Below are 22,966 nucleotides of genomic sequence, written 5' to 3' on the forward strand. Positions count from 1 at the left end.
AAACGGTCCTTTATTCATTTGTTTTATGATATTGCTGTGATGTCATAAAATATATTATACTAGACGCGTGGTATAATGCAATAGTTATCCAATATTACATAGCATACTTACAATGAAAACCATTACTAAACTCTGTACATTACAATTTCCTAAATGACTTTTGTACAAAACATTGACTTCTTTCGATTCCGAACGCGCCTCCCATTTAATCTTCCCGCCCTTCTCTCTCAGAGCGCCGCAGTGTCCCCTGCAATGACGTCAGGCCAGTTGACGTGACGCTCCTCCCCAAGCGCGCCTTGGTATTTGAATCCTGTTTCCGCCATTTTCTTTCGCTGCTTCACAGACGCTTCTGGAAGGTGAGATACTGAACCTGCGGGTAGATTGTAGATACGGTTTGTTCATCCGCGCTGTATCCTGGCCATCCTTGATTGCAAAGCGTTGTGGATACTTTTGAGCACCTGTTTTAATTTAACACTGCAATCCCTCAGGTTTTGGGTGGGATTTTCTCGGCGAGTTTAGACAGGACCGGGCGGCGGCGGCTGGTGGTTCTCTTCATTGGGGGCGGGGGTGTCCGACATCCTTGGCGCGCTTTTCTTTCGCTACAGTTTTGTGTCGTAAACGTATTTAACTTTTTTAATCCTGCTGTGGATTTATGTATGCTGTGATAAACGTTGTATATCAGGCGATAACGTAAGTATCTGGGCCTCGCATCACAGAGCGTAGATCCCCCCCAGTTTTCTCAATTCGGGCCTTCCTCCTGTTTCATGACTTAGCCATTATTAAGGACTTTTGCAATATATGTTGTAATAGTGTAAAATGTAAACCGTAGTGGTTTGAAGTTAGGGCCTGGTCCTTCCCGCCATTACTGAATCAGAAAGTGTTAAGCGCGGGGTTAACAGACCTGGGGAAGTGAACTATATATAGGGGCGCAACCCGCCAATAGGTTAGTGCCGAAGTCACGCATTATGATTCATTGCATCAATTACGATTCTGTATTACTTAAACTTGCTGGTACCTACAGCCAGTTTTAAAAGCTTAATGCAAGGCTATGTCTACCCTGATGATCTTTGCCTCGTACACGCGGTCCTTAAAAAGAGCCCTTTTGTTCCGGTCATGTAACATTTTGACTTAATTATTGGTTATTGTTGATTGCCAAATCTTATATTTATTATTTTCTTATCTATAGTAAGTTTTGTTATAGCAGATAACCTATTTTGTGCAGCATAATTAAGCGTATGTAGTGCAAGTTATGTTTAATATTTAGCTTCCCGTTTTCATGCAATTTGATTTTTTTTTTCCAGTTTGCGTCTTTTTAATTAAGCCCAGCGTATCTCTAACTATCAATATTGTGTGATGTTCCTTCTCAGGAAAACGTTCTGATATTTTCAGTGAACTGAAAGTTGTATAACTGTACATGTTTGTCACCACCTAAATTAACTTATGGTAAAAATATTTGTATGGGCCTTTACTTCCTGAGGCCTATCAAAAAGGTCTCATAACTGTTTAATATACATGTTTGTACTGAATGTGTACATTATGAACAGTTCATTCATACATTGCTTCCTTTAACTATTCACAAGCAAGAGGTGGATATTTAGGGAGGGGGGTGGAGTGACTAACATTCCTGGTTTTGACTGAATAAGGTCTAAAGCTTGATGTCCTGGAGGGATGAGTGGCCTATTATATAGTCATTGCAGTTGCACATGTTGCTGACACTACCAATTTTTTGCTTCAACTTGTTTTTTCCCCCTTTAAGCAGACACATACCATGGCATCCCAAGGTGATCCCCAAGTTCAGTTCAAGGTAAATAAAATCAGTAAATAAAATGAACAATTCTAGTGGTTACAATATTGTATTGTGACAGGTTTTAATGAAATGCTTTGTCTTTACAGCTTGTTCTAGTTGGTGATGGTGGAACTGGCAAAACAACCTTTGTGAAGCGTCACTTAACTGGTGAATTTGAAAAGAAGTATGTAGGTAAGTTGACGTCTGTTTATTTAAAGGGACAGATACTCCCTTTATTACCCATTCCCCAGTTTTGCACAGCCAACAGGGTTATATTAATACATTTTACCTCCCTTATTTACCTTTGTATCTAAGACTCTTCTGACAGCCCCCTGATCACATGGCTTTATTTATGATCTATTTGGCTTGCATTTTATACAACTGTCTGCCACAACTCACAGGCGTGAGCACACTTGTGAAAAGCTAATAAAAAAAGTGATAAGCGGCGGTCTTTAGTGGCTTAGAAACAGCCAGGCATTTTAAAGTTTAAAGGTTATAAAGTATACTAATATAACAGTGTTGGTTGTGCAAAGCTGGGGAATGGGTAGTAAAGGCGTTATTGATCTTTATAATCAATTACAATTTTGGTGTTACTGTCACTTTAAGATGGTTAGTGATGGAGCACATAGCCTTGATTAAAGGGACAGTGTACACTAATTTTCATATAACTGCATGTAATAGACAATACTTTAACGATTATGCACAGACACTGATCTAAAAATCCAGTATAAAGTCTTTTTAAATGTAGAACCTACCAGTTTAGCACTGTTGATGGTTAGGTTGTGACACCAACTGAAAGGGACTGAGAATGGAGAGCAGACTCTGTCCCCACACAAACAGGAGCAATCAGGAATCTTTAGACTTCAAGTCTACATCTGATACTTTGGGGCTTGGTTAGAAGTCTGAAAATCAACACAATGTTAAACAAAAAAAGTATAACTATATACAATCAATCCCAGATGGGCTATATAAACTAATTTGCAAAACATTTATTCAAACAATCTAGTGCACAATGTCTTTAAGTTGTCACATTTCAGTAATTTCTCTCTTTTTAGCAACACTTGGGGTTGAAGTACATCCTCTTGTGTTCCACACAAATAGAGGACCTATAAAATTCAATGTATGGGATACAGCAGGGCAAGAGAAATTTGGTGGCCTTCGTGATGGTTATTACATCCAGGGTAAGTTTATTTATCTTCTCCTCCCCCCCCAATTATTTAATGCTTTGCTCATGGGGTGCTAAAATTATTCCATACTTGTGATTTTTTTTTTAAAAAAAAAAAAGATTGGTTTGCAGTTTTCATGATTCAGACCGCATAACCATTTGACTTTCACATTTACTTCATATCCTTTGTTGAAGGCGCATCTATGTACCACAGTTTGGAAGGAAAGTTTTTAAAATTGTGTGCTATCTGTATCATGAGATTCTATTTTATTTGAATCTGCTTTTCCACTTCCCTTTGAAACCTACATGTCTCAGAATTTCTCCCATGTGTCTCAGTTTTCCTTTTTTTATTTATTTACCCCATTCATACTCTTTACACTGCTTTATAGTAAATTAAAGGGCCGTAATAGTCCAAAATTACATGCTTTAATAAGTTAGTGCATATCATTTTAAAACTATCAGCCCTCTTCTGTTTAAGCACACAGTAGAAGGACCAGCAGCGCACTGCTTGTCCCAACTTGATCAGCAGTGCTATATAAACACCTGAGTTGAGACTAGTGCTGCTGATTTAGGGCTCGATTTATCATGCCCCTACAGCTGTAAGTTCTCACGAGAACTTGCTCGCTGTGGTTTATCAAGCAGCGGTCACCAGACCGAAATGAAATCTCCTTGGTCGAGTCTGACCGAGGAGATTGACAGCTCCTGCCGAGTCGGGATTGCACGCGAGCGCCAAATTGCGCTCCTGTGCAATGGCGAATACCTGTGGGTAATTTTGCCCCACCACAGACGAGCTGAGGCGTACAGGGGCGTGTACGCGTCTCTGTACGCCACAGTGTTAATAAATCTAGCCCTAAATCTTCGGCTTGTTCCACTGTACACTATGCTTCCCGAATGGCCCTTCTGCAGTGTAACTTTTGGTTGCAGGGGTTAAACACACAGAGCAGGGTAGATATTTGTGAAATTGCATGCTTTAATGTATTGGAGCATGCAATTTTTAAAAAAAAATTTTTTTTTTTTGTCCCACGACAATTTAAGTGTTTTAAGGTTTGATGTTTGTATAATAGTGTTCAATTGTGTGGATTTTTTTTCCCTCTCTCCTCCAGCTCAATGTGCAATTATAATGTTTGATGTTACATCAAGAGTTACATACAAGAACGTACCAAACTGGCATAGAGATCTTGTAAGAGTGTGTGAAAACATACCTATAGTCTTGTGTGGCAACAAAGTTGACATTAAGGACAGGAAAGTAAAGGCCAAATCAATTGTTTTCCACAGGAAGAAGAATCTTCAGGTGAGTTTAATTTATAATTTTCTTACTGTATCTTCAGTAAAGGGTAGCCTTTGCCCTTGAGACATACAGACCATTCTGCAGTAGAGGACCACATCTTTTGGGAACAAAAAATAAATAAATCATGAAGCATTTGTGTATAGCTGAGAGTTTAACCCATTAATTCCCTTTGTAGCTGATATAAGTAAGACATGGCTGGTTTTAGAGCTGCAACAACTAATCGATCTAACCGATAATAGATTATGAAAATAGTTGTCAATGAATCTTATAATAGATTAGTTGGTCTGTGCACAGCACCAACTGCTTCACTGCAATGAGCTCCTGTACATATTTGTGTTTTTTTTTGGTTATGCCTTTACAGATGTTTACTTTACACTTTTTCAGAACAGTATACATTTACACCTACTCCTGGCTTATGTGCAACCCAGAAATAAAATAGGAGTTATCATTTGGATTGTTTATATTAATCAGGTGATTTGGGACTATGCTTTGCATGATATAGTGCCGAGCTTGTTTACACCTAGATTGATGGGATTTATTTGAATTGATGTGCAATATTATCTGTTTGCACAATTATTAGCAGATTGCTTGCTATTGCTGATTATATGTACAGGTGGCCCTTGGTTTACACCGGTTCAATTTGCGCTGTTTCAGAATAACTTTTTTTTTTTTTTTTTTTTTCAGTCATGTGTACTAATTAAGATATCCAGTAGCTGGAGCTGTCCACTTGTTTTGCAGTAAAGTTATGCAACTTAACAGGTCTGAAATTGATCTGTGTACACAGACAAGACATTAGCTATCGAGCAGCCACTTCCCAATTATCTTCCTGTCCAGCTGCTTGAGGTGAAGGTGCCTAGTAGATTAAAATGCATAGAATAGGTGTAGACCCAATATTATCTAACATGCTAACAATGCAGAGAACTGATTGCAGAAAAATGCAAGTAAAAAAACGTTTTTGTTCATTAAACTTAGTTTGATACAATCTATATTAGGTTTATAATGCTGTTTAGCATTTAAAGTCTTCATTTCAAAGCTTTAAAAATAATTTATTAGGTGTTATGACAATTTTGAGAGGGGCCTGGAACCTAACTCCCTCACTTCCCATTGACTTACATTATAAACTGGGTTTCAATTTACAATGGTTTCAATTTACAACCATTCCTCCTGGTACCTAACCCCGGCGTAAACTGAGGGCTACCTGTACTGAATAAATAAATGTGTAAGGCGTTGTCCTGTTGATATATATAGTCCTTGGCGCTTTTGACTTTTCTGTTTTTTTTTTTTTTTTTTTTTTTTTTAATTGTAATATGCTCCAAATTAAACCTAAGTACACAATTGTTTTAAGAGCAGACTAGATTTATTTTTTTTCTTTTCTCCAACATAGGTGTGTCCGGTCCACGGCGTCATCCTTACTTGTGGGATATTCTCTTCCCCAACAGGAAATGGCAAAGAGCCCAGCAAAGCTGGTCACATGATCCCTCCTAGGCTCTGCCTACCCCAGTCATTCTCTTTGCCGTTGTACAGGCAACATCTCCACGGAGATGGCTTAGAGTTTTTTAGTGTTTAACTGTAGTTTTTATTATTCAATCAAGAGTTTGTTATTTTAAAATAGTGCTGGTATGTACTATTTACTCAGAAACAGAAAAGAGATGAAGATTTCTGTTTGTATGAGGAAAATGATTTTAGCAACCGTTACTAAAATCCATGGCTGTTCCACACAGGACTGTTGAGAGGAATTAACTTCAGTTGGGGGAACAGTGAGCAGTCTCTTGCTGCTTGAGGTATGACACATTCTAACAAGACGATGTAATGCTGGAAGCTGTCATTTTCCCTATGGGATCCGGTAAGCCATGTTTATTAAGATTGTAAATAAGGGCTTCACAAGGGCTTATTAAGACTGTAGACTTTTTCTGGGCTAAATCGATTCATTATTAACACATATTTAGCCTTGAGGAATCATTTAATCTGGGTATTTTGATAAGTTTATATCGGCAGGCACTTTTTTAGACACCTTTCTCTTTAGGGGCTTTCCCAAATCATAGGCAGAGCCTCATTTTCGCGCCGGTGTTGCGCACTTGTTTTTGAGAGGCATGACATGCAGTCGCATGTGTGAGGAGCTCTGATACATAGAAAAGACTTTCTGAAGGCGTCATTTGGTATCGTATTCCCCTTTGGGCTTGGTTGGGTCTCAGCAAAGCAGACACCAGGGACTGTAAAGGGGTTAAAGTTAAAAACGGCTCCGGTTCCGTTATTTTAAGGGTTAAAGCTTCCAAATTTGGGGTGCAATACTTTTATGGCTTTAAGACACTGTGGTGAAATTTTGGTGAATTTTGAACAATTCCTTCATATTTTTTCGCAATTGCAGTAATAAAGTGTGTTCAGTTTAAAATTTAAAGTGACAGTAACGGTTTTATTTTAAAACGTTTTTTGTACTTTGTTATCAAGTTTATGCCTGTTTAACATGTCTGAACTGCCAGACTGTGTTCTGAATGTGGGGAAGCCAGAGTTCCTTCTCATTTAAATAAATGTGATTTATGTGACAATGACAATGATGCCCAAGATGATTCCTCAAGTGAGGGGAGTAAGCATGGTACTGCATCATTCCCTCCTTCGTCTACACGAGTCTTGCCCACTCAGGAGGCCCCTAGTACATCTAGCGCGCCAATACTCCTTACTATGCAACAATTAACGGCTGTAATGGATAATTCTGTCAAAAACATTTTAGCCAAAATGCACACTTATCAGCGTAAGCGCGACTGCTCTGTTTTAGATACTGTAGAGCATGACGACGCTGATAATAATGGTTCTGAAGGGCCCCTAAACCAGTCTGATGGGGCCAGGGAGGTTTTGTCTGAGGGAGAAATTACTGATTCAGGGAACATTTCTCAACAAGCTGAACCTGATGTGATTACGTTTAAATTTAAGTTGGAACATCTCCGCATTCTGCTTAAGGAGGTATTATCCACTCTGGATGATTGTGACAAGTTGGTCATCCCAGAGAAACTATGTAAAATGGACAAGTTCCTAGAGGTCCCGGGGCTCCCAGAAGCTTTTCCTATACCCAAGCGGGTGGCGGACATTGTAAATAAAGAATGGGAAAGGCCCGGTATTCCTTTCGTCCCTCCCCCCATATTTAAAAAATTGTTTCCTATGGTCGACCCCAGAAAGGACTTATGGCAGACAGTCCCCAAGGTCGAGGGAGCGGTTTCCACTTTAAACAAACGCACCACTATACCCATAGAAGATAGTTGTGCTTTCAAAGATCCTATGGATAAAAAATTAGAAGGTTTACTTAAAAAGATGTTTGTTCAGCAGGGTTACCTTCTACAACCAATTTCATGCATTGTCCCTGTCGCTACAGCCGCGTGTTTCTGGCTCGATGAGCTGGTAAAGGCGGTCGATAGTGATTCTCCTCCTTATGAGGAGATTATGGACAGAATCAATGCTCTCAAATTGGCTAATTCTTTCACCCTAGACGCCACTTTGCAATTGGCTAGGTTAGCGGCTAAGAATTCTGGGTTTGCTATTGTGGCGCGCAGAGCGCTTTGGTTGAAATCTTGGTCAGCTGATGCGTCTTCCAAGAACAAGCTACTTAACATTCCTTTCAAGGGGAAAACGCTGTTTGGCCCTGACTTGAAAGAGATTATCTCTGATATCACTGGGGGTTAGGGCCATGCCCTTCCTCAGGATCGGCCTTTCAAGGCCAAAAATAAACCTAATTTTCGTCCCTTTCGTAGAAACGGACCAGCCCAAAGTGCTACGTCCTCTAAGCAAGAGGGTAATACTTCTCAAGCCAAGCCAGCTTGGAGACCAATGCAAGGCTGGAACAAGGGAAAGCAGGCCAAGAAACCTGCCACTGCTACCAAGACAGCATGAAATGTTGGCCCCCGATCCGGGACCGGATCTGGTGGGGGGCAGACTCTCTCTCTTCGCTCGGGCTTGGGCAAGAGATGTTCTGGATCCTTGGGCGCTAGAAATAGTCTCCCAAGGTTATCTTCTGGAATTCAAGGGGCTTCCCCCAAGGGGGAGGTTCCACAGGTCTCAGTTGTCTTCAGACCACATAAAGACAGGCATTCTTACGTTGTGTAGAAGACCTGTTAAAAATGGGAGTGATTCATCCTGTTCCATTAGGAGAACAAGGGATGGGGTTCTACTCCAATCTGTTCATAGTTCCCAAAAAAGAGGGAACGTTCAGACCAATCTTAGATCTCAAGATCTTAAACAAGTTTCTCAAGGTTCCATCGTTCAAAATGGAAACCATTCGAACAATTCTTCCTTCCATCCAGGAAGGTCAATTCATGACCACGGTGGATTTAAAGGATGCGTATCTACATATTCCGATCCACAAGGAACATCATCGGTTCCTAAGGTTCGCATTCCTGGACAAGCATTACCAGTTCGTGGCGCTTCCTTTCGGATTAGCCACTGCTCCAAGGATTTTCACAAAGGTACTAGGGTCCCTTCTAGCTGTGCTAAGACCAAGGGGCATTGCTGTAGTACCTTACTTGGACGACATTCTGATTCAAGCGTCGTCCCTTCCTCAAGCAAAGGCTCACACGGACATTGTCCTGGCCTTTCTCAGATCTCACGGATGGAAAGTGAACGTGGAAAAGAGTTCTCTATCTCCGTCAACAAGGGTTCCCTTCTTGGGGACAATAATAGACTCCTTAGAAATGAGGATTTTTCTGACAGAGGCCAGAAAAACAAAACTTCTAGACTCTTGTCGGATACTTCATTCCGTTCCTCTTCCTTCCATAGCGCAGTGCATGGAAGTGATAGGTTTGATGGTAGCGGCAATGGACATAGTTCCTTTTGCGCGCATTCATCTAAGACCATTACAACTGTGCATGCTCAGTCAGTGGAATGGGGACTATACAAACTTGTCTCCGAGGATACAAGTAAATCAGAGGACCAGAGACTCACTCCGTTGGTGGCTGTCCCTGGACAACCTGTCACAAGGGATGACCTTCCGCAGACCAGAGTGGGTCATTGTCACGACCGACGCCAGTCTGATGGGCTGGGGCGCGGTCTGGGGATCCCTGAAAGCTCAGGGTCTTTGGTCTCGGGAAGAATCTCTGCTACCGATAAATATTCTGGAACTGAGAGCGATATTCAATGCTCTCAAGGCTTGGCCTCAGCTAGCAAAGGCCAAGTTCATACGGTTTCAATCGGACAACATGACAACTGTTGCATATATCAACCATCAAGGGGGAACAAGGAGTTCCCTGGCGATGGAAGAAGTGACCAAAATCATTCTATGGGCGGAGTCTCACTCCTGCCACCTGTCTGCTATCCACATCCCAGGAGTGGAAAATTGGGAAGTGGATTTTCTGAGTCGTCAGACATTGCATCCGGGGGAGTGGGAACTCCATCCGGAAATCTTTGCCCAAGTCACTCAACTGTGGGGCATTCCAGACATGGATCTGATGGCCTCTCGTCAGAACTTCAAAGTTCCTTGCTACGGGTCCAGATCCAGGGATCCCAAGGCGGCTCTAGTGGATGCACTAGTAGCACCTTGGACCTTCAAACTAGCTTATGTATTCCCGCCGTTTCCTCTCATCCCCAGGCTGGTAGCCAGGATCAATCAGGAAAGGGCGTCGGTGATCTTGATAGCTCCTGCGTGGCCACGCAGGACTTGGTATGCAGATCTGGTGAATATGTCATCGGCTCCACCATGGAAGCTACCTTTGAGACGAGACCTTCTTGTTCAAGGTCCGTTCGAACATCCGAATCTGGTCTCACTCCAGCTGACTGCTTGGAGATTGAACGCTTGATCTTATCGAAGCGAGGGTTCTCAGATTCTGTTATCGATACTCTTGTTCAGGCCAGAAAGCCTGTAACTAGAAAGATTTACCACAAAATTTGGAAAAAATATATCTGTTGGTGTGAATCTAAAGGATTCCCTTGGGACAAGGTTAAGATTCCTAAGATTCTATCCTTCCTTCAAGAAGGATTGGAAAAAGGATTATCTGCAAGTTCCCTGAAGGGACAGATTTCTGCCTTGTCTGTGTTACTTCACAAAAAGCTGGCAGCTGTGCCAGATGTTCAAGCCTTTGTTCAGGCTCTGGTTAGAATCAAGCCTGTTTACAAACCTTTGACTCCTCCTTGGAGTCTCAACTTAGTTCTTTCAGTTCTTCAGGGGGTTCCGTTTGAACCCTTACATTCCATTGATATTAAGTTATTATCTTGGAAAGTTTTGTTTTTAGTTGCAATTTCTTCTGCTAGAAGAGTTTCAGAATTATCTGCTCTGCAGTGTTCTCCTCCTTATCTGGTGTTCCATGCAGATAAGGTGGTTTTACGTACTAAACCTGGTTTTCTTCCAAAAGTTGTTTCTAACAAAAACATTAACCAGGAGATTATCGTACCTTCTCTGTGTCCGAAACCAGTTTCGAAGAAGGAACGTTTGTTGCACAATTTGGATGTTGTTCGCGCTCTAAAATTCTATTTAGATGCTACAAAGGATTTTAGACAAACATCTTCCTTGTTTGTTGTTTATTCCGGTAAAAGGAGAGGTCAAAAAGCAACTTCTGCCTCTCTCTCTTTTTGGATTAAAAGCATCATCAGATTGGCTTACGAGACTGCCGGACGGCAGCCTCCCGAAAGAATCACAGCTCATTCCACTAGGGCTGTGGCTTCCACATGGGCCTTCAAGAACGAGGCTTCTGTTGATCAGATATGTAGGGCAGCGACTTGGTCTTCACTGCACACTTTTACCAAATTTTACAAGTTTGATACTTTTGCTTCTTCTGAGGCTATTTTTGGGAGAAAGGTTTTGCAAGCCGTGGTGCCTTCCATCTAGGTGACCTGATTTGCTCCCTCCCATCATCCGTGTCCTAAAGCTTTGGTATTGGTTCCCACAAGTAAGGATGACGCCGTGGACCGGACACACCTATGTTGGAGAAAACAGAATTTATGTTTACCTGATAAATTACTTCCTCCAACGGTGTGTCCGGTCCACGGCCCGCCCTGGTTTTTTAATCAGGTCTGATAATTTATTTTCTTTAACTACAGTCACCACGGTTTCATATGGTTTCTCCTATGCAAATATTCCTCCTTAACGTCGGTCGAATGACTGGGGTAGGCGGAGCCTAGGAGGGATCATGTGACCAGCTTTGCTGGGCTCTTTGCCATTTCCTGTTGGGGAAGAGAATATCCCACAAGTAAGGATGACGCCGTGGACCGGACACACCGTTGGAGAAAGTAATTTATCAGGTAAACCTAAATTCTGTTTTCCTTTTTATAGCTGGTTATTTACTATTGCATATAGATATTATGTTAGAATGAAGTCCAGGCTTACTTTAAGAGGCCCATTGCATTGGTGGTGAGTTAACAAAGATAAATTACCCCCCAATTGGCAAAACACTACTTATGCATCTCGGGTACCTCAACACCATCTGAGCACCTTCTTCTGCAGGCAAAATAGCTTGCAAAAAGTGAGCCAGTCTCAGCAAGGAGCATGTCATTGTCATTTTTGCATTTCACTGCAAAGTTTGAGAGAGTGAATAACAGAATGTTATACAGTTATAGTCTACCTCTCTCTAGTTTTACCTCTTTTTTGAAAGTGTGTGGGGGTTTTTTTTTCTTAATTATAAAATTGTTCTGCCTGTTTGAAAATGGAACAAACAGTTGTGTTAATGTAAAGTCTTAGTCTAGGGCTGCAACTAACTATTATTTTCATAATCGATTAGTTGGTCGATTATTTTTTTTCGATTAATCGGATAAAACAGAACCACTGAACAATATACCATTTGTAAAAAAAAAAATATAATTTAATGAACATACACTTTTTTTTTTTTTTTTTTGAGTATTAAAAAAAACTGCATTACTGCAGAGATACAAATAGTTAAACTTTGTATCTTACCAAGTTCATTGTACACATACAGCCAGCCATATTAAAGGGACACTGAACCCAATTTTTTTCTTGTGATTCAGATAGAGCATGCAATTTTAAGCAACTTTCTAAATTACTCCTATTAGCAAATGTTCTTCATTTTCTTGGTATCTTTATTTATAAAGCAAGAATGTAAGTTTAAATGCCGGCCCATTTTGCTGAACAACTTGGGTTGTTCTTGCTGATTGGTGGATACATTCATCCACCAATAAACAAGTGCTGTCCAAGGTTCTGGACTTTCTTTTTCAAATAAAGATGGCAAGAGAATGAAGAAAAAAATGATAATAGGAGTAAATTAGAAAGTTGCTAAAAATTGCATGCTCTATCTGAATCACAAAAGAAAAAATTTGGGTTCAGTGTCTCTTTAAGGATTGTATGGGTGGAGTTAGACTAAAGCTGTATTCAGAGATATTTTTTTTTTTTTTTTTTTTTCTCTCTCATTCACTTCTGAGTTCTTCACCCCCATGTCTAACCCTAAGTTCATGTCAGAGATATAGATAGAGAGATATATATCTATATATCTCTTATGCCACTGACTATAACTTACTTAAAGGGACAGTACACTGTAAAATTGTTTTTATATGAATGTATTTCCAATGACTTGTTATACCAGCTGCAGAGTAACATTTATGAGAAATTGCATTTTCAGGTTTGTCTATATAAATTAGCTGGTTTTCTGCTTTTAAACCACAGCCTATTACAATCGGTTGAGCTTCAGGTAATTTCAGATCTCATTATGTTATCACTTTATGTACACACACTTGCTTATTTATCTTATATTTGTCTGGAAAACTAAAGCTCAATACATAGAGAGAATAATGGGAAATGATAATTTTATTAACTATCCTGCACCCCACTGTGAGTGTAATCTCTTCTGCTGGCTGTGTTTACTTAGGCTATTCAATAGCATATACTCCAGTATCAAAACATTCAGTATAGGTTGGGAAACCACAAGCTAAATTGGCTATTTCAAAGGCCGAAATAGGGATAAAGGAGCTACTTGTAAACAATTTAATACACTCCAGCAGGCAAAATGGAACATTGGGGACAATTTAAATGGGAGAAAATGTTTAGGTGAACTGTCCCTTTAACTTACAACTTGCCAGAAATTAAAGGAAATGCATGGCAAAGGCAAAAGACTAAGTAATCATGCTTCTCTTGGTGACTCGAGGATCAGGAAAAAAGAGGGCATTGTGGGACAAGAACCTGTTCGGTAGTACATTTAGTATGGATGCTGCTGGTTAATAATTTTTATATAGCTCAGCTGTAGCTGGCTGCCAAGTTGAAGACAATTTGACATGTTTGTTTTTTTTAATCTGCTAACAGACAGTAAGCTCTTTAGATTTAAGAAAAAAGCTGATCAACTGCTGACTGTCACTGCAGTGCACACTGCATACAACACACTGCTGTACTGTGACTGTAGGGCTGAGACTGCTTTTACTGTTAGGGAGTATAGCACAGGGCCAGGGTGTGAGGGGATCGTCGGCACTGGGTCATGGGAGGGGCTAAGGTGAGGGTCTGGATCAAGTAACTTGCTGGGAGGTGGAGCCAAGAGGATTAAGACAGCTCTGGTCTGTTTTTGTATGCGAACAAGGAATGAAAAAAGGAGCACAAGCAGCGGTTTCAATGCACATAACATTTATTTACAAATGCCAAACATAGCGCCATGGCGCTCAAAGTGAAGAAAAGAAAAACAACACGTTTGTCAAACAGAACAAAATCGTGAGAGGGGATAACACACCCCGGGGTAAATACTGACAAAAATCAATAGGACTAGCTTAAAGAAGGTATTGCACCAATTCAACCTGACCGCATTATCACGCCCTTCACCTGGGATACAAACGGAAGGAGGAGCTACCCACCGCAGCCGTCAGAGTTCACTCAGGTTTACCGCAGGAGCTGGATACCGATTGAATTACATGTCCAATACATAATAAGGAGGACTGATATTCTACCACAATGGACTGTCGCTCAGGATCCAGCAGCACACAGGTATGAGTTGTGGACTCTTGGCATATATATATTCATTATATTCACTAGACATCTAGTGTGTTTGCATTTTTTTATATTTGTGCATCCAGCGGAGGTATATGAACCTCACCGGTCTAAGTTTGAGGTAGGGAATACTCACTGGACCTGGTCATTCAATCCTGTGAATTTCCAAACATTACACACATTGTGATTTTGGGAGCTAGCTGACTAACACACTGCTCTCAAGTGGATTGACACACTTCACCGTGGTTACTCTCTATCTAAGTGACTTTTCCCTTGTTTTTCTGCTCTGTTTTTGTATGCTTGCGCTTCTGTTGGCTTGGAGTTTGTACTGTTTTTTTATTTTTTTTTTTTTTTTCTTTTTTTTTTTTTTTCTTTCTCCTCTTGGCTCCCAGCAAGTTACTTGATCTGGACCCTCGCCTTACTAGCCCCTCCCCTTCTCCTCACAGCTCACACCCTGCAATGTGCTGCTATCCTAACAGTTACAGAAGCTAGCAGTCACAGGAGTGTTTAAACAGTGAGACAGCCAGAGCTTATATATTAGCAAGTTACTTGATCCGGAGTCGGACCCTCACCTTAGCCCCTCCCCTTCCATGCCCGCGATCTCAGTCAAGTAGCAGCCAGCGGAATCCGATAATGTTATATCCCTCCTCTATCATCCTCATCAGTGTGCAATTGTCTGACTCTGTGCTAGTACTTATTACCCAACCCAAGTTATTACCACCTTGCAGCAGATTGTCACACACTCTTCCCACACGTCTTCTCTGATCTTCTCCCAGTCCTCAGGAAATAGGCACTCCTCTAGTGTGGCTGCAGCAAGCAGCCCAACTAATCGATAGACCAACTAATCGATAATGGAAATTGTTGACAGATATTTGCATTATCGGCTATCGATTAGTTGTTGCTGCCCTATCTTAGTCTGAAGTTTATATTTAACTCAGTATGTGGAATTTATTTTAAATATAGGATTTTTTTTAATCCGATTAATCGAAAAAATAATCAGCCGATTTTAATAGATTATGAAAATCGTTGCAGCCCTAGCTGGTTTCTCCTATATTTGGTGAGGCACTGGCTGATATGCCCAAGAAGCACATATATGAACCCAATAGAAGTAGCTTAATTAGCCTGTGATAAGCAGAATTCTCCTGCCAGGTGAAGCTTTTATATAAGTATAAATTAGGGCTGGGCGATATGGGCAAAAATGAAAATTGCGATTTTGGACCCAAAAAATGATTTTCTTATAAATGACTAACACCATAATTTTTCAATTAAATAATTTTTTTTTAACACTACAGAATCTTAATGTACATGTTTCTCAATGTCCAATAAAATCTGGGAGCATAAAAATATAAACTTAAAATAAATTAGCTGCCTGTGCTGACACTAGCCAGTTTTTTAGGTCTTCTGGGACAACATTGTCATGTTTTTTTGTGCAGTCAATCTCTGTGGTACAATTAACATGAATCAGTGTAAGCATGGATAAACCTGAAACGTTCTGACTTTACAGCATTATAATTTATGTATAACTGCAGTAAAGGTAGTACAATGCACACACTGCTGCATTTGTTATTTAGATCAGTGACTGTCCACGCAAACATGAGGGATGTGGCATTGACGAGGTCAATCCTGGCAGCCTTTCATATTACATCACACAGCTAACACTAAGAACAGTTATAGTTAGAGTACATAATACGAACGAGTGAACGCAACACATACAAAGCTAATTGAAATGAAATTAGTTTGCCAGTTCTTACCACATTGTCCATGTTTTCTAGGGCAGTCAGTCTAGCTGTGCTATGGGTAACATGAAGCAGAATGCATGGAGAAACCTGAAAAGTGCTGACTGTTGAGCAGCATGATTTGTGTTTCTAAGTGCAGTAAAGGTAGTACAATGCACACTGCTTCATGTTAGTCATTTAGCTGAGTGACTGTCCAGGAAAACATGGATGTCATTGACTGTCCTCCCTCTCTGCCTCAGTTTTCATGACTAACAAACATTTTTGTTTTCTTTAAAAATCGTTTACTCTTGATGATTTAAATTGCATATGCGATTAATCGTGCAGCCCTAGTACAAATCTAAACAAGTTCTGACCCAATACCTGCAGACTCAGAATTTTACAGTAACTGCATCAATTAGGGCTGCAACTATTTTCATAATCTATTAATTGGCCAATATTTTTTTTCGATTAATCAGATAAAAAGAATCTAATTGTTTCTCTTTTTTTTTTTTTTTTTTTTTTTATCCACATACTGAGTTACAAATATAAACTTCAGACAGACTATCACTGTTTTCAACATTGTTGTTCACTCTTTCAGAAACTTTGCATTGAAATGCAAAAATCTCAACATATCTACATGCTCCTGGCTAAGGCTGGTTCTCTCTTTGCAGCTATATTTCCTGCAGCATAAAAGAGGCACTCAGGGTTTTGAGATGCATAAGTAGGGTTTTGCCAATTTCGCCAAAGTGGGATACTTATCTTTGTTGGCTCTTCACCAATGAAAAGTGTTTTTCACCTTGGCAAGGGGCCTCTAAAAGTAAGCACAGACCTCATTCTAACAACATTTATATTCAAGATATATATTTTTTTTTATGGTTAATAACCAGCTATAAGGTTAGGGGGGAAATATCTAGTCCTCTAAAAATAAGATATATAATTATAAAGGTTGACTCTGGTACATATCTTTATTAAAAATATATATAAATAAAAATAAAGCGCTTAAGACTTTATATCAATAACAGGACAAAGCCTTACACATTTGTCTATACAGTGCATATAATTAGCAATAGCAAGCAATCCGCTAATAATTGTGCATCAATTTAATCAACTCCCATCAATCTAGGGCTAGATGTAAATAACAAGCTCGGCATTATATCATGCAAAATATAGTCCAAAATCAACTTATTTAATATAAACAATACAAATGACTATTACATCTAGGTTGCGCATAAGCCAGGAGTAGTTGTAAACTTGTACTGTCATGAAAAATAAACATTCATAGATGTCCTTTAGGCTAAGAACAGAACCATAAAACACAATACCAAGTGCAGGAGCTCATCGGAGTGAACTAATTGCAAACCAACTAATCAATTGAGATTCGTTAACTCTTAACTCTTTATCCATTTTATGACTATTAGTTGTTGCAGCTCTAGCATCAATATATTTTACGAAGACACCAGATAATTACTGTAATAATGACAAGAAAAAAGCAAGTTAATTTAAAGGGATTAAATAGTCTTCAGGATTGAAATGATTCCATTTAAATTTTAAAGAACCATTTGAGCAATATGCTGCCCTAGCAACAACTGCTGCTAGAAAAAGTTACTGCTGGTTCAGCAGAATACGCAAATATGCCACTCATTACTTTTGCAACAGCATTCAAACATAATGCCACAGTGCTCAGAGCAGGTGCTATGTGAATGAGGGTCCAGGGGACAGTAATGTCTTTCTAGTATCATTTTTTGCTAATGTGAATGTAGTGCAAAGATGCATTTTAAATTGAAATGAAAGAATGCATGTTTTAATTAGGCCCCTTTAACATATATGCCCCATCAAATAAAATAGTGAATGTATTTTTAATTTTGTGTATGTGTATATCTCTCTGAAAATGTTGCTGCTGGATCTGTCGGTGAAAATTTGAATAGAGGGAGTCTGTCCCTGATTGTAGTTCTGGCCTGGTGGTTAATAAGTTTATCGACTATTAGCAGCCTACACCATTATTATTACTGCAGCATGCAACATACAATTTTTGATACACCTCAATGGGTCTTGGTGGTGTTGGAACAGGGACTATAGAATTGTATCTCAGCAGCAGTGCTAAGTCAGTCTCATCTCGGTGACTCTTCCTCCTGATCTCATTCGTAATGCAACCTTGCACTTCTGTTCCTTGCTTTTCCCACATCTTCCTCCAGTCAGTGCAGTGGTGGTTGTCCAAATGTGAGAGCGAGTTCTTGCACTAATCACCAGGGAAGGTAATAATTTGCATAATGAGCTTAAAACTTCAAAATATTATCCAATTTGACCTAAAGGTCTAGTTTGGTTTAAACTGCATTGTGGCACTGGAAGTAGACTAAAGTATACAATAGTTGCAAAAAAATTGCATCTTGTATTTTCCCAGTTGAACTAGCTATCTGACAAGTCCACAGCATATCAGTTGTTGCAGCTCTAGAAAATACCCTTTACACAAACAGAAGCAAGCTGGTGTAGGTATACATCCGTATTCTACTAAAAAATTGGAGATTGATTAGGAGACTGAAAATCTCCAGTTTATTATTTAAAATATGCAAAACTATCCATTAAAAAAACAAATTTTATGGGTTATATTAAAGTGAATGTAAATTTTGATGCTAAAGTGCCCGGTTTTTAAAAATTTGATTAAAAACAGGGGCACTTTAATTCATCAATTTACATTTCACTTGTGAAAAAATACTTGCCTTTTTAATCTTGAAAGCCGCATAGCCTCTTCCTGCCTCTAAAATGAGGAATCGGGTTTCCTCCAATCACGGCTTCGAATCACACCGATTCCCCCGAGGGGAAGCCGGGATTCTAGGATGACCGATCCATCATTTCTGACATCAGATGGCTTTGACAACCGGGGGAAGCTGGAGCGGCTGTCAAGTTTAAAAGGTATTTTTTTCACGATCAAAACGTAAATTTTGATGAATTAAAGTGCCTCTGTTAATCTAATTTTAAAAAAACCGGGCACTTTAGCATCAAAATTTACATTCACTTTAATAAATTATCTACAAAACATTTATGCACAGAAAAAAAGTATGTCCCTTTAAGCACATCAAGCATAATGGCATTAATATAATGGTTTGTTCTTTTAATGCAGTAAAATACATTTTCTGCTAGTCCATCTCATCCCTCAGTTAAAGGACCAATGAGCACAGATTTGCATAATGAAGAAATAGACAATGTAATAGCTCTGTCAGAAAAAGATCCACTGCTCGATTTGAAGTTCTGAAAAATTTCAGTTATGTATTTTATCTCCTGTTTCATGTGACATCAATCAGCCAATCACAAGTGCATATACATATAAAGTTTTTTATTTTTGTTCTCAGTACTATGACATCTCTGCGAAGAGTAACTACAACTTTGAGAAGCCCTTCCTTTGGTTAGCCAGAAAGCTGATAGGTGATCCAAATCTTGAGTTTGTAGCCATGCCTGCCCTTGCACCACCAGAAGTTGTCATGGATCCTGCATTGGCAGCACAGTATGAGCAGGATTTACAGGTAAACTTGGACATGTTTGCTTGCTATTGAGTTAAGATATTTCCAGTGTGTCTTGTAATTCTGTATGGATTCTTTTTTGCTGTTTTGAATGGAGTTTTTATTTAAGACTTGGCTTTGTGCTAGATTAACATTAAGGCAGTACAGATGTAAATGTTAATTTACTAATGACTTTTCTTTTTTTAGATTGCTCAGACCACTGCACTGCCAGACGAAGATGATGATCTGTGAGAAGAGAGAAGCTGGAGCCCAGCGTCAGAAGTCTAGTTTTATAGGCAACTGTCCTGTGATGTCAATGGTGCAGCGTGTTTGCCACTTTATCTAGCTGAGCAGAACATGTGCTTTAATCTTTTTTGGGATGCTGAAGGAGATGAATGGGCTTCGGAGTGAATGTGGCAGTAAAAATTAATTCCTGCATATTTTGGACCTGCATATTTAGCTGTTTGGGACTGCAAATACTCTTCCTTCAAGTTTGAAATCTTAAGTTAAGACTGCTGCAGTCACATCACAATATTCAGTGGTGAATCTCGTTTGTTACGGTCATTCCCATACCTTTTTTTTTTTTTTTTTTCGTTTAGATCATAATAAAGTTGTATTTCAAATACCCTAGCAATTTTTCTATTGTGTTTTTGGAAATCTGATTAAGACTTTAAAGTCCAGAATAAATTGGCTTGTATAGAGGAAAGCTAAAGCAGTTGCAGAACATTTAGTATTCCTTCTTAAAACCCAGCTGTACAGATAAATTGTTGGCCTCAGAATAAAATTAAACATCCTTATTATATTAAAAGGACAGTCAACACAAGTTTGTTTAAAAAAATAGACAATGCCTTTACTACCCATTCCTCGGCTTTGCACAACCAACATGGTTATATTAACATACTTTAAACCTCTTTAAAAAAGAAAAATCTAAGTCCATAAAGACAGCCCCATAATCACATGCTTTTCACATCAGGGGAAGCTAGTTCATGTGAGCCATATAGATAACCTACTAATGCCCGTGTATTCTAACACAGCACTAATAGGCTTAAATGTAAGTCAATAGATGGTCATGTGATCAGGGGGCTGTCAGAAGAATCTTAGAAACAAGGTAATCAGAGGTAAAAGGTGTGTTAATATAACAAGGTTTTCTGTAGAAAACTGGGGAATTGGGTAATAAAGGGATGTTTTATCTTTTAAAACAATAAAGAAAAATTGACTCTCCCTTTAACTTTTTAAATAGTTTATCATGTGTGTATTAGTTTTATTGTCTATTTCCTTAAGCAACAAGTAAATATTTAGCAGCAGTTGGATTCAAGGAAGATACCTGAGCGCTACATGATCTTGCTCACATTTCAAAGTAGACTGTAACTGTCATATACACAATCTGCCTTTTAACAGACCTTTTTCCAGTTGTTGCTTAACTTGAAACTTGTATAATTTTGTGAGAACCTTAATGAAATGTATATAAATGCAAAAAGTACAAACTACTTGACCATTGCTATGAAATTTCTCAGCATTGATGGGTTAATAAAATGCTGTAACAAATTCAAACTTATTTTATTTACTGGAATTCTGTAGGCTGCTAAAATAGAAACCCTATGAAAATATGTATACTGAAGATAAAACTGCTCATGCACATGGAGTTACCACTGATTGGCTTAAATGCAAGTCTGTCAAAAGAACTGAAATAAGTGGGGAATTTGTAGAGGCTTAGATACAAGGTAATCACAGGGTTAAAAAGTGTATAACTAGTTTATGCAAAACTGGGGAATGTGGGTAATAAACAGATTATCTTTTTAACCCCCTTCACCTGATACGTGTATATATATATATATATATATATATATAGCTAGCTATCGTGCAGCACTTTGGCTATCGTATTGCACCATGTATATACACATTGTTGCTTCAGGATGCTCAAGTACCCTTGGCTGTTAAAGTTACAGCCAAGATATGGAGCTTCAGGCATCTGCCTTATATGGAGCCGGAGCGTTCTACCTGTGCTCTGGCTTCATATGAGGGCAGATGCCTGAACTTTACAGATGGTGACACTGTTACCGTCTGTAACGGTTAGTGCCAGTGGGAGGTGAAGGCTGTCCAGCAGGTTAGGCGTGAGGGAGGACCCTACCTACGAAAAAATAAAAATTAAAGGGACAGTGCAGCTATAGCACATAAAAGGGGATTTAGGGTGTAGGGGTCCCCTAACAGATTGAGGGTGGGTGGACATTATGCTACAGAAATGGAGCTAAAAACAAAACATTTTGGGGGGAAAATGCCGATTTCTTTTGCAAAATGTACAGTCTACGGATTCATCCTAACTTGTGGGATATTGTCCTTCCTGACGGGAAGTAGCAGAGCACCACAGCAGAGCTGTCTATTTAACTCCACCCCCAGTCATTCTCTTTGCTGGTTCTAAGCAGGAAGAATAAAGAGAAGAGGTGTTAAACTGTTAGTTTTTATTTTATCTTCAATCAAGAGTTTATTTTTAAATGGTACCGGTGTTGTACTATTTACTCTCAGGCAGGACATAGATGAAGATCTCTGCCTGGAGGATCTTAGCATTTGTAACTAAGGTCCACTGCTGTTCCCACAGAAGCTGAGGAGTACAGGAAAACTTCAGTGTGAGGAACGGTTCTTGCTATACAGCAATGAGGTATGTTCAGTCATTTTTCTGCAGAGACTGTGTTAACTCAGAAAGGCTGACAGTATCCCCTTTAGGGGAAGGGGAAGCAGTAATCCTAGTGTTTGAGGTTTTACTAGCTTGCATAAAGGGCTTATTTGGTTTTTTGGGCACTCGGTTTGTATGAGAGATTGGGACAAACGTTTGGGTGTTCTGGGAGTAACGTTTTATATTGATGGGACATTTGCATGAGGGTACATTTGGCTTATTTGGGGTTGTATAACCCACATGGCTTTCAGACAAGGTTTGTTGGATTTGTGTAGGCCCCAGCCACATCAAGTGTGGTGGGCTGGGCCTATTTTCGTGCCTCTGTTGTGCATTTAGTTATACTGTCAAGCAGCAAGCAACTTCTCCTGACGTCCTGATATTCTCCTGAGGGCCTAATCGAAGCTTTAACATCATTTTATCGTTCCCTAAGGGCAGTTAGGGCCACAGCAGAGCTGTGGCAAGGTGCTAATAGAGGTTTAAACCGGTTTTAGACCTTTTTCAATCCGGTTTTGTCAATTGGGGGTTTATTGCTTATTTACTTGTGGTGCAATCCTCCTAAAGCTTAGTAGGTACACTGTTAACATTTCAGAAAATTTGAAGCTATTTTGACCTGTTTTGCAAATTGTGTTTTTTTTCATTAAATAAAGTGCTTTCCAAGCTTGCTTGTCTCATTACTAGCCTGTTAAACATGTCTGACATTGAGGAAGCTCATTGCTCAATTTGTTTAGAAGCCATTGTGGAACCCCCTCTTAGAATGTGTCCCACTTGTACTGATATGTCTATAAATTGCAAACCGCATATTTTGACTTATAAGAGTTTGGCATTGGATGATTCTCAGACAGAAGGAAATCAGGTTTTGCCATCTAGTTCTCCCCGAGTGTCACAACCAGTAACGCCCGCACAAGCGACGCCAAGTACTTCTAGTGCGTCTAATTCTTTCACCTTGCATGATATGGCCTCAGTTATG

The 22,966-nt window shown here is 39.5% G+C and overlaps 1 protein-coding gene across 2 annotated transcripts; it reads left to right on the forward strand.

Annotated features, from left to right (window-relative positions):
- The first annotated feature begins 252 nt into the window (after positions 1–252).
- On the forward strand, positions 253–20,882 carry RAN (RAN, member RAS oncogene family). Of its 2 annotated transcripts, none has more exons than XM_053701859.1 (7): positions 253–356; positions 1,760–1,804; positions 1,894–1,978; positions 2,842–2,967; positions 4,055–4,242; positions 19,185–19,355; positions 19,539–20,882. In XM_053701859.1, exons 2-7 carry the CDS (start codon positions 1,769–1,771, stop codon positions 19,581–19,583), a joined length of 651 nt encoding a protein of 216 aa, XP_053557834.1. In that variant the 5' UTR covers positions 253–356; positions 1,760–1,768; the 3' UTR covers positions 19,584–20,882. The 2 variants fall into 2 exon arrangements, with proteins under 2 accessions (XP_053557834.1, XP_053557835.1); XM_053701860.1 differs by having other exon boundaries at positions 273–356; positions 1,757–1,804.
- The last annotated feature ends 2,084 nt before the right edge of the window (positions 20,883–22,966 follow it).

This window comes from Bombina bombina, chromosome 2, assembly GCF_027579735.1.
Source record: "Bombina bombina isolate aBomBom1 chromosome 2, aBomBom1.pri, whole genome shotgun sequence".
Lineage (NCBI taxonomy): Eukaryota > Metazoa > Chordata > Amphibia > Anura > Bombinatoridae > Bombina > Bombina bombina.

What these genes read in the sequence shown, in the direction of transcription:
- RAN (XM_053701859.1), top strand. Translation starts at nt 1,769, where the DNA reads ATGGCATCCCAAGGTGATCCCCAAGTTCAGTTCAAG. An exon ending in ATTTGAAAAGAAGTATGTAG is followed by an intron (nt 1,979 to 2,841) that starts GTAAGTTGACGT and finishes CTCTCTTTTTAG; the next exon opens with CAACACTTGGGGTTGAAGTA. An exon ending in AGTATGAGCAGGATTTACAG is followed by an intron (nt 19,356 to 19,538) that starts GTAAACTTGGAC and finishes TTCTTTTTTTAG; the next exon opens with ATTGCTCAGACCACTGCACT.